Source organism: Sinocyclocheilus rhinocerous, unplaced genomic scaffold (genome assembly GCF_001515625.1).
Source record: "Sinocyclocheilus rhinocerous isolate Xijiao unplaced genomic scaffold, SAMN03320098_v1.1 scaffold2256, whole genome shotgun sequence".
Taxonomy (NCBI): domain Eukaryota; kingdom Metazoa; phylum Chordata; class Actinopteri; order Cypriniformes; family Cyprinidae; genus Sinocyclocheilus; species Sinocyclocheilus rhinocerous.
The window spans coordinates 99,232-109,934 of record NW_015657297.1 but is presented as its reverse complement, the minus strand read 5'-3'; the positions used below and the strand labels follow the sequence as shown (position 1 = coordinate 109,934).

The following is a 10,703-nucleotide window of genomic DNA, read 5'->3' as shown; positions in this document are numbered from 1 at the left end:
AGATACTGGAGTCGCTTTCCAATTGTAAAATTGGAAAGTAGTTCAAAGAATTTAAAGAATGCCATAGGTTTATGCGCTATGAAGATAAACCTAAGTGCAGAGTAACATCAAAGTGTCATCCTAAAAGAATAATTACATTTTATATTCGAAAGTCTTATCTAAAATTCAACGAGAAATTACTGAAATGGAAAAATGAAAAAAAAAAAAAAAAAAAATGAATCAGAATGTGGGGGGAAAAATGTGATTTCAAAGTATATGGTAAGATAAGTATAGTATGATATGCTATTCCCAACATAAACTTCGAGACTAAAAATAGTGAATTTCACATGATAGCATGTCATGAATGTGTCAGTTAGACATGAAAGAGGAACTTCAGTACTAGAATGCATGGGTGGTTTTCACACCAAGTCATCCTACATTGTTTTTCCTTACTCTGAGAAGCGTCCGTGACCTGCCACCCAGGAATCTGGTGAATCTTGTCCAGACCTCTGGAGGGAATTCTTGTGGCTCTGACCTCCTAAAACTACACCCCCTTCTCAACCATGGCCATTGCATTGCTAAGAAGCATGGGAAGCTATGACTAACAACTAAAGTGTTAATCGACTGCTTATGAGGAAACAATCAACTACGGGAAAATGTCGAGACAGTGATTAGCAGTTGTTAAACTGCATGTTTGTGTGGGCTTAGCATGTGCATTTGTTTCACATCACCATGAGTCTTTGTAATCTCATTTACAGTTTCCTGTAAAAGCCCATTGAGGAATAGCTTACTGAAACTCCAAATCTGGCTGTGAAGATACAACATTTATTCAGCTAAGACACTAACAGCCGAGATGATTGAGTGTGGCGTTCCGCTTGAACTTTAAGGCATGTTGCAAAGGGCTCCCAGTACTTTCTTGTGTCTTGCTCTAAACAATATTGGTGTGTGTGTATGTGTGTGTGAGTCTAAAACCTTCAATAGAGTCATCTGTCTTTTAGAGACGAGGGCTTAGATGAAAGTATTTAAAGTGTGTGTATTAAAACCTAACAAAAATTGTTTGCATTAGTAAGAAATGTTTTTTTTCTGATTTCAGTTCTAATTCTGCTGACATCCTTAGATAAACATTTCATTTTTATATCTAATTTTGAGTTAATATTGCATAAAATGTTCATTTAATGCAAGTTTTGTGTATGTTTTTGCAGTGAGTTTGTCATCTTGCTCTTTAGATATCTGCATTGTTATCGGTCTCTTAAAAGAGGACATACTCACAGGAACAAAAAGTTACAAACAGGATCTCTTGAGTATCACCAATGAGACATAAAGCGATAAATAGAAAGCAAATGGAAACATTTTCTTCCTGAGCAAACACACTACACTCTAAAAAATGCTGGGTTAAATACAACCCAGTGCTGGGTAAAATAGAGACAAACCCAGCAATTGGGTTGTTTTGACCCAGCGGTTGTGTTAAAAGTTTAACCCAACCTTCTGGGTAGTAACCCAACCGCTGGGTCAAAACAACCCAATTGCTGGGTTTGTCTCTATTTTACCCAGCACTGGGTTGTATTTAACCCAGCATTTTTTAGAGTGTAGTCTCACATTGTTTCTTTTAAAGCTGACACATAAATGAAACAATTGAGAACTCCATTAAGTCTACAAAGATTTGAAAAAGCAAACTTTGAGCAGCAGAGTTCTCCTCTGGGTAGATCTCTGTGTTTTATGTCTGTTGCATGTTTACTTAGCTAGACTTTCTGGACAAATTTGCCTTCAGAAGTTATGTACAGTAAATTTAACAAAACCTCCAGGGATGTTTTCAGTTGGAAAAACAACTGATAAAACAAACATATTTTTTATTTTAGGAATGCACAATGTGTTAGTCAGTACTATTTATGATTATTTTATTTATATATATAACAGTGTTTCCCCTTAGGTTTACGGCTTTTCCGTCTAAATTTTTCTGGACTCCTTTTTAATGGTTAAATTAAATTTTATTAATCAAAAAGCATGTCTAATAAATGAAATCAAGACGCTTAAACAATTTAACATCAATTTATTAAAAGTTTAACACAAATTACATGTTTAGGGCCCTATGAAATGTTTTATTTTTTCCAACCTTATGTTTTATTGTTACCAAATTCTGTGTTTTAGCATGTCTAATTATTTAAAAGCATAAAAACAAGTTTCATTTATTCTTACAATAGCCTGATGATTTTTTTCCCTCAGAAATTAGGGGCGCCCCCTAAATATAATGGCAGGGGAAACACCGTATTAATATATGAAAGTCTATGGTTGCTCTGATTTAGATTCATTAAGTCACCGTGTGTGAGAGAATCTCTCTGACTGTCTTGTTTAGTCTGCTCTTGTTAACCTGGGTGGGAGGTTTTGCTGCAGGCCTGTGTGTCTGCTGTCTACATGGCACAGGCAGGGAGATTTCAATAGACGGCGTAAATAAGGTTAGATTTAGAGTTCCTGTACTCTGTAGGGTAATGCTTATAACAGTGAGACTTACACAGCAAAGTGCAGGGGCGTTTAGTGTTTTGGGGGCCCTCAGCAAGTGGTCTCCTTGGTGGATTTTGCGATCGATTCCGGGGTAGGGATGGGTATCGTTTACATTTTATCGATACGATACTGCTTATCGATACAGTTATCCATACTGCTCTCTATAATTTGGTGCAAAAATAAATGATGTAAAAAGATGTTGAAAATGTCAAGTTATTTTATTACTGCAGTTTACAAATGCCTCCAAGCAAACAGAAATAGGCACATAAAGCACATTTTTTTAATAAAAAGGCCCTTCAAAGAGAGAGAGAGAGACACACACACTCTCACACAACTAAGATACTGTTACACATGTACATAATGTTACAATTAAAAGTCCAGTAGTTGGTACATGACTTCTGTATTGGTTTTTTTTCTATACCTATCTGTGTGTATATATGACATTTACATATTAGTTATATATAACATTAGTTATAATATTTAATGTTAAGATGTTACAATGTAAATGTTCAGATGTTCTAAACCATTTTCTTTGTTGTCTCAATGCTTTGGCAATACAAAATGTATTTTTGTCATGCCAATAAAGCTATTTGAATTGAATTGAATTGAGAGAGAGAGAGATAGAGAGAGATTTCCTCAGCATACCATAGCACAACATATTTGAACATCCTGTGCATAGGAGCACAACAGAATGTAATAGAGAATTCTGGCGTCTCTAGCGATTTTTATTTAAGAAAATTAAAATATTGACTTTCTCAGGGAGCGGGCGTGATTTCTCCTAACAGAGAGTGTCCCTCTCTGTTTTAGAGGGACTTTTTTTTATCTCTGTTTTTATCTACATGATAAAAAAGGCTTCTATTTAACATGTAGAACTATTTATAGTGATACTGCAATCAGGATTTTTACAGACATTCATTCAGGGCCTGAGTTTCATTTTTGAAAATGGGGTGAATTCCCCTCTCAGGTGACTCTTGTGGAGGGAGGCTTTTTTTTATCTGAGTGGTGGAGGGGGGAATTTTTAGATTTTTAGTTTTTTTCAATAATAAGTAATACGTTATAGTGCAGCCGCGATGTGGTGATATGAAGCCATTTGCGCATTTTGAGAGGGAAAGACAGAAAGCATGCGGAGAACTCGTGCTGTTTGTAAAATTACGTCTCACAGAAAGTTTTCAAGTTATTTTGTCAGTTATTTAATGAAGAAATATGAATTCTACCTCACCTTCAGCATTACGCACCTGCTGTGAGAGGTTAGGCATGACATGCAGCGGCACCGTCTCAATCTCTGTCCGGCGCGGGTAAAATAATTATCATCAGCTTGAGATCGGTTTATGAGAACAGCTTCTAATTCTCCATTAACAGAGAAGTACGGAGATAAAACAACACATGTATCGATTACAGTATTGTTTGTCCTGAAGCTTATCGGTACCTGTCCAAAAAAATGGCATTTCTCGACTCCCATCGGAAGAAGTCGCATTCCGTGGGGGCCCCATGCAATTGCGTGGTGCCTAAACACGCTACTGGCAAAGTGCTGCCCTCGGGTGTAGATTTGCCACCTCTTCAGTTGTGAACAGTGAGAGAAGTGTATGTGTGGGTGTAAATGTGTTTGTATAAATTCCTCTCTGAAGATGGGGGTGAGAAAACAAGCCAACATTCATCTCCATTTCACACTCTCTTGCAGTATTTCTTGTCCTCAGACTCTTAGCTCAGAATCTCGCCTCAAGGCCTTCAAAATTGTTTTCTGTAGATTCTGTGGGAACTTAATATAAAGAAAGTAAATAGGGTCTATTTTGATTTTATGGTGCATCTTTCTCAATTGACAGCTACTTTAAAGTGGCTGTGTGAAATATTTTTTTCACAAGGGACATATAAATCACAAGTACTTCTTTTAGGCTTTTAGGGCTAACAAAAGTAATATTTTAACCTATTTATACATAGTACTATCTGTCTCTTTCAGATGTCTAACTACAAGCGTGCAACGTTTGAGGAGGAGGACGGGACAGACGTCCCGGCAGATGGAGCCATCTCTCCTGACAGTGTGGAGGTGGGTGTGGGTCAGGGCTCAGTGTGGATGTGGACATTTTATGTTTACATTCAGACATTTTAATGCCACATAAAAATAAGGAAACCAATAATTTAAGCTGTTAGTTCAGAGACAGTGAGAAGTATTGCTGTTGCACAAACAACAATTGCTGGAAAGTTGTGATAGTGAATTTTGCTCTGTGAATTTCATCTGTTTCCTGTCTGGTTGGATGCTCTTACCGCAGAAAATCTAGCTGACAGTTATGTTGTGTTGAATTGCTAGGCTAGTAGGAAAGAAAATCTGTCTTGAGTTGGTGGTGATGTTCTTTCTTCCAGGCTGAGCTATCCAGGCAAGTCGGGACACTGTGAGAACATTAGATGAAAGGGTAAACATAGCAGTAGTTGGACATACTGACAATACACTCTTTAATATAAAGGTTCCATAAGGGGGTCGCAGTGAGTCTGTCAACATTTTCTGTACATTGGAAAGCTTCCATGTATGCTAAAGGTTCTTCATGGAACCATTGATACCAAAAAAGAACCTTAATTTTTAAGTGTGTTGGTCTCATGGTTTGTAAATATGTGGAGAAAAGGAAAGGGCCAAGCACCAAGCCTTGAGGCACACCAGTGTTTAGCTGATATTACTTAGATACTGCTTCCCTCAAAGTCAGCATGCAGAATCTACCCTTGTCCAGTGTCTAGAAGGTAGAGGATATGCTTTGTCACTGTGATTAAGGTCCAGCAGAATGAACATTTTTGTGTGCAGTTAGCATGCAGTCTCTTTCAAAGCTGTAGAATGCTTATGCTCTTTACATCGGATGTATCATGGAACACATGATTCTTCTTGTTCTTTTGCAGTTCCTAAAATGTGCTGAGGTATTTCACAAAACTTCCTCTCCAGTGAAGCAAACCAAATTAATCCATACTAAGCCGGTAAAGCCAGCAAGGCGGAAATTGTCAAAGATATTATGTCTCAACAATTTAAACATTAATGTATTATCATCCACATTTCAGTATTCAGCAAATTGACTCAAAAGGACAACAGTATTTTGATTAGCCAATTATAATAAAGGTCATTAATAAAAGAAGTCATGAAAGGCAATAGAAAAACCTTTTTTTTTGTAGTGTGTCGATTCCTAGTCGTGTCCTCTTTTGGAAGGCCAAACAAAGTATTTTCACTTTTGCAACGAAACACACATCGTCTTCACAACATGGCGGCGGCGGTGGCAGCAAAAATAAAGTTACTCCTTCTTTCTTTGCGTGAACATTTGGGCAGCGTTATGCAAATCTTCCCACATTGTGACGTAGACATGTGGGGGAGTGTTTGAACGAGGTGTTTTAGGAGGGCGTGGACGAGTCTTAACTTTTTATAAAGAATATCTCTTTGGGTTTGAGACTTTAGTCTTTGCAACTTTACAGATCTTCTTTATGCACCAAGAGCTTGTAACACTCCAAAGAGAAAGGAAAAATTGAAATCGTATCATATGACCCCTTTAATAATCTAAACAAGGTTTTTTTTCCCATTATAAATAATCTTTTGTGCATTGCAAAGCTTCCGTGGATGTTAAAGGTTCTTCATGGAACCATCAATGCCAATAAAGAATCTTTATTTTTAAGAGTGTAGGTCTTGTGGTTGGTAAATATTTGGAGAACAGGAAGGGACCAAGCACCGAACCTTGAAGTACTCCAGTGGTTGTGATTTTTTTTCTTGTTATTTTCCTCTCTTTCTCTACAGTGAAACAAACCAGATTAATCCAAACTAAATTAAGCTGCTAAAGCCAGCCTAGCAGAAATTGTCACAGATATTATGTCACAACTAGGGTTGGGTATCGAAAACCGGTTCTAACCGGTTCCAAATTTCAAAGAACCGGGTATTCGATAAGACGCGTGCATTTCGATGCTGCTTAACAATTCCTGCGTTAGAGTCTTAACTTTGATAAAGAATATCTCTTTGGTTTTGAGACTTTAGTCTTTGCAACTTCAGGGATCTTATCTATGCACAATCAGCTTGTAACACTCCAAAGAGAAAGGAAAACTTGAAATCGCATCATATGACCCCTTTAATTTTTTTATAATGGATTTTTTATCTTATTGGAATCGAAACTAGGAATCGATAAGAATCGGAATCGATAAGCAGAATCAGAATCGGAATCAGAATCGGAATCGATAAAATTCAAACGATACCCAACAATAGTCACAACCATTAAAGCATTAATGTATTACCACTCACATTTATATATCAGCCTATTCAGTATTCATCAACTTGACCCCAATGAGCAACTGTATTTTGATATGTGAAGATTAGCCAATTATAATGGAGGTCATTAATATAAAATAATGGATTTTTTATCTTATTGGAATCGAAACTAGGAATCGATAATAATCGGAATCGATCAGCAGAATCGGAATCAGACATCTTGTGGATTAGGAACTAATAAATTTTTCATGTTATAGAAATGCAGAATAGATCTGAGCAATTATCCAGGTATGAGTAATGTTCTCAAAACACAGAAAACCTGTATCGCCACATTTTAAAAGTATTCGTTATGGTACTGTATGGTAATTAGAAAGAAAGCACAGTTAACAGCATGAGTTTAGAGAAACAGCATGAGAAATATTCAGCAGCTTTTCTTCCAGTATTATTTCTAATGTTGACATATTCTTATACCTTTTAGCAGAAGAAAAAAGCAGGTCAGATTTCCAGGGAATTTCCTACACTGAATTATGAATGACATTTGATATGAATTCATATCGATTCATGTGGCCCCTTTCATTTGTTGCTCACTTTTATGTCAAACAGGAAATGTGACACCTCTTCTGTTGGTTTGCCGTGCAAGCAATGATATGACGCATGTATTTAATACGGTATCCCCCAGGCAACTTGTTCTTTGTTCTTTGGGTGTTGAATGATGTTAAGAGACATGCAGTATATTTTGACACAAAAGCCTTACGTGATGTTCCCAGTGTTTCTACTCAGCAAGTCATTGCTCTTTTTTGAGAAGATCTTTATGAGAAGATTTTTTTTTTCTTCAATGTTTTAAACATAATTTTTTATTAGAGAAAGAAAGGGAGAATGAGATCACTATTAGTCACTGGCCAGACTCAAACTTGCACCATGTGAACATTTGAAGTGTTTAAACTGGAGTGCCTCAATTTGTCAGCCATTTATTCTCACAAAAATGTACTGTCGTGTTATAGTGTCGGTATCAGATGGTAATGCCATGGTGTTCAGATATATATCATGGTACTGAATGACTAAGTTCATATAGCATGGTATTTACATAACATGATCCAATATATGCCAAAGAGAATTGGACTACCATGCTATATATCCAAAAACATCCCAAACTTTTTCATACTTTTTTGTCTACATAGTTTGGAATGTTTCCCAGCAAATAGTAACAACAGATGATCAATATCTGACTCTCTTTCAGGTGGGTTTCCGTAAGGGTGGTATTCAGTTGTTTGGTCCACTGGGCAGGAGAACTCAACTGGAAGTAGTGTTGGCCGGTCTGCTTCTCGCTTCACTTCTAGCTCTGTTTGGCTGTGCGATTACACTGGGAGTCCGCTATAACAGAGGTAACAAACACACACACAGATGGAGTAAAATGTAACACATAATAACGTATTGGGGTGATTCTTAGACTATGGGCACTTTTATGTTCTTTGGTCATATTTATAAAAATACATATAATTTTGGACAAATTCCTCTTTCTTAGTCAAACTAACAATAAAACCACCTTAAAAATGATCTTAGACAATTCTTGAGTGGCATAAGTTATTCTATTTTTAAATAACAGCTGTATATTGAGATGTGGTGGAAATGACATTTGTTCATTGCAGGTTGGAAAAAATGTAAAATATTAACAATTTCTCTTGTAATCTAAGTTTGTCCTCTTACAGACCTTAAAACTAGACAAATTATTTAAACTTATGAGACTGTGTTACGTGACTTTTGAACAAGTTTTTTTTATTCAACTTCACAAGGATAAAAAGTGCCCCTAGCTGAAGAAACGCCTAAGATGCGAAGTAACACTGATTAAGCAGACATGCTTTTAAGACATCAGTTTAGTATATTTATTTAGTGTAGAATTTCCCAGGTGTTATTGTGCTTACCTTGTAGATACTTAGAGAAAAGGAATATACAGTATATATAAGAAATATTTTTCTATATATATTGCTCACCATTGTTTCAAAATTGTATGAATGTCTTTCTTCTTAGACCACAGAGAGATCATCTAACAATACGACTTGTCAACTCGTACGTACGAACGTCCCAGGAGGACTTGAACGCAGCATAATTGACCGTTCTCAAAGAGCTTGATTGACAGGCGATCTGACCAATCAGAATGCGGATATTATGTGCCGCCACTGCTATCTGCCATCTTGCCCGACATCTACGGCCAGTCTACATAGAAATCCATGTTTGTGTGCTCTTATCATTCTGTGGACAAAATCCCGTGAACTTCGGCCCAATCGGGAGCTGCATTTGCACATATGCGCTCATCTGTTTTCAATGCAGCTAACCTCGCGTCGCTTCATGTCATCTTCCACGCATTAAATTATGACAGGTCCTTTACTGCAAAAAGACGGTCATTGCGACACTGTAAAGTGATGAAACTATGGCGCCATGTGCTTTTTTAAAACCATTTTCATATGTTCACGTTTTATTGTCGGCTCGGAAAATATGTAAATGCGCATTTCCAGTAGCCGCAGCTGTATCCCTTCTAGCCTTTAACCACAAATCAGACAGGAGAGTAGATTCACTTCGGTGGACTTAAACTTGAAAAATGGTGTGTTCCGCGGTTGAAATAAAATACTTTCTGATGTTTATGTTCATTTCGTGCTTTACGTAAATATGAAAAGACGATTGGTTCACGTGCTTGAACTGAGGCAACACAGTGATCTGTCACAAGTCACGACACATTGAAGAGCCACAAAATGGTATTTATTGTTTGAATTTCTTTAAAAATGACAAAATTTGAAAGCTGAGAGTCCTGAGACCTTGTTTCATATCAGAAGTAACCTGCTCTGTCTTGTCTGTCGGCACGTTGTCAGTTTTCTCTTTGCTCTGTGATGTATTTTCACTGCGTGAGAACTCGCGGTGCATTCCAAACGGGATATATCGCCCTCCGAAGGGCACTTCGGAGTGAAAACAATCATGGCCGCCATATTGAAGGGTCGATCCAAACCGAAGTGCTTCAAACTGGCCACTTCAAAGGACCCTTCGGAATGAAGGATTTCGAAGGGTACAACAGATGGACACTTCGGGCTCCCATGATCCTTTGCGCAGATTCTTTGCATGATGATGGCGCCTCCGTGTGGGCACGTGATGATGAAGCAGAAGGGCACTTCAAGAAACAGTTGTTTGGTCCCATATACCCTTCAACCCTTCGGAGCTCTCACTCCGGAGGGTAAACCCTTTGAAGGGATTAGGGAATAGGGATGAGCCCTTCCGAATGGATCGCAGGGTCGATTTGCAGTAGGGATGGGGAGTCGACTCCAAAAGAGTCGATTCCTCGACTCTAAATAGCCCTAGAGTCGGAGTCGACTCCAGCACTGGAATCGACTCTCGGTATCGACTCTGAAATCACTTATGTCTTCACTGATTTTCAAATCCCTAAATAGTGCATGGCAGTTGAGTGCTGTATATCAGCAAAGAGTGAACGAAATTAAGCGAGGATCCGTTTGCAGTGCAGTCCGTGTGCGGTGCGTATAGCCTATGCGGTGCAGAAGCAGCACGGGCTTAGTGTGCTTTATTTAGTGTGCTCAGTACGCTATGATCCGCGGCTGTTTACCACCATTATTTTGATTTCAAATTCGAATGTTGTTACTAATTTTTTCTCTCTCTCACCATAGTGATTATCTTTTCACACAGTAATACTATCTTCCATAGACATATTCACGTGTAAGCGAAATATTATTAAATGCATTTTACTTCTGTACTGATTTATATATTAAGTTTATATATTAAGATGCTCAAGGAAGTGGCAAACATAGGGCTGGGTATCGATTCAGATGTCCCGATTCGATTCGATTTCGATTCGCACGCTCTCGATTCGATTCTTGATTTTTTTATTACATTCAGTGAATATAGTTTTAATACAAATGCTATTGATATTTCTAAAAAATGAACAGTAAACATCAGTTTACAAATGGTGAATTAATAAAAAGAAATTAAGAACCACATGCCTGTATTTTAAACCTAT

General features: G+C 37.6%; 1 protein-coding gene across 1 annotated transcript in view; it reads left to right on the top strand.

Moving 5' to 3' along the window:
• Positions 1-10,703, top strand: part of ece2b (endothelin converting enzyme 2b) — a 69,437-nt gene that overhangs the window by 29,895 nt on the left and 28,839 nt on the right. Inside the window, exons 3-4 of the mRNA XM_016528796.1 lie at positions 4,430-4,516; positions 7,929-8,073. Of these exons, the coding sequence (XP_016384282.1) occupies positions 4,430-4,516; positions 7,929-8,073 (232 nt within the window). The remainder of the gene's footprint in view (positions 1-4,429; positions 4,517-7,928; positions 8,074-10,703) is intronic.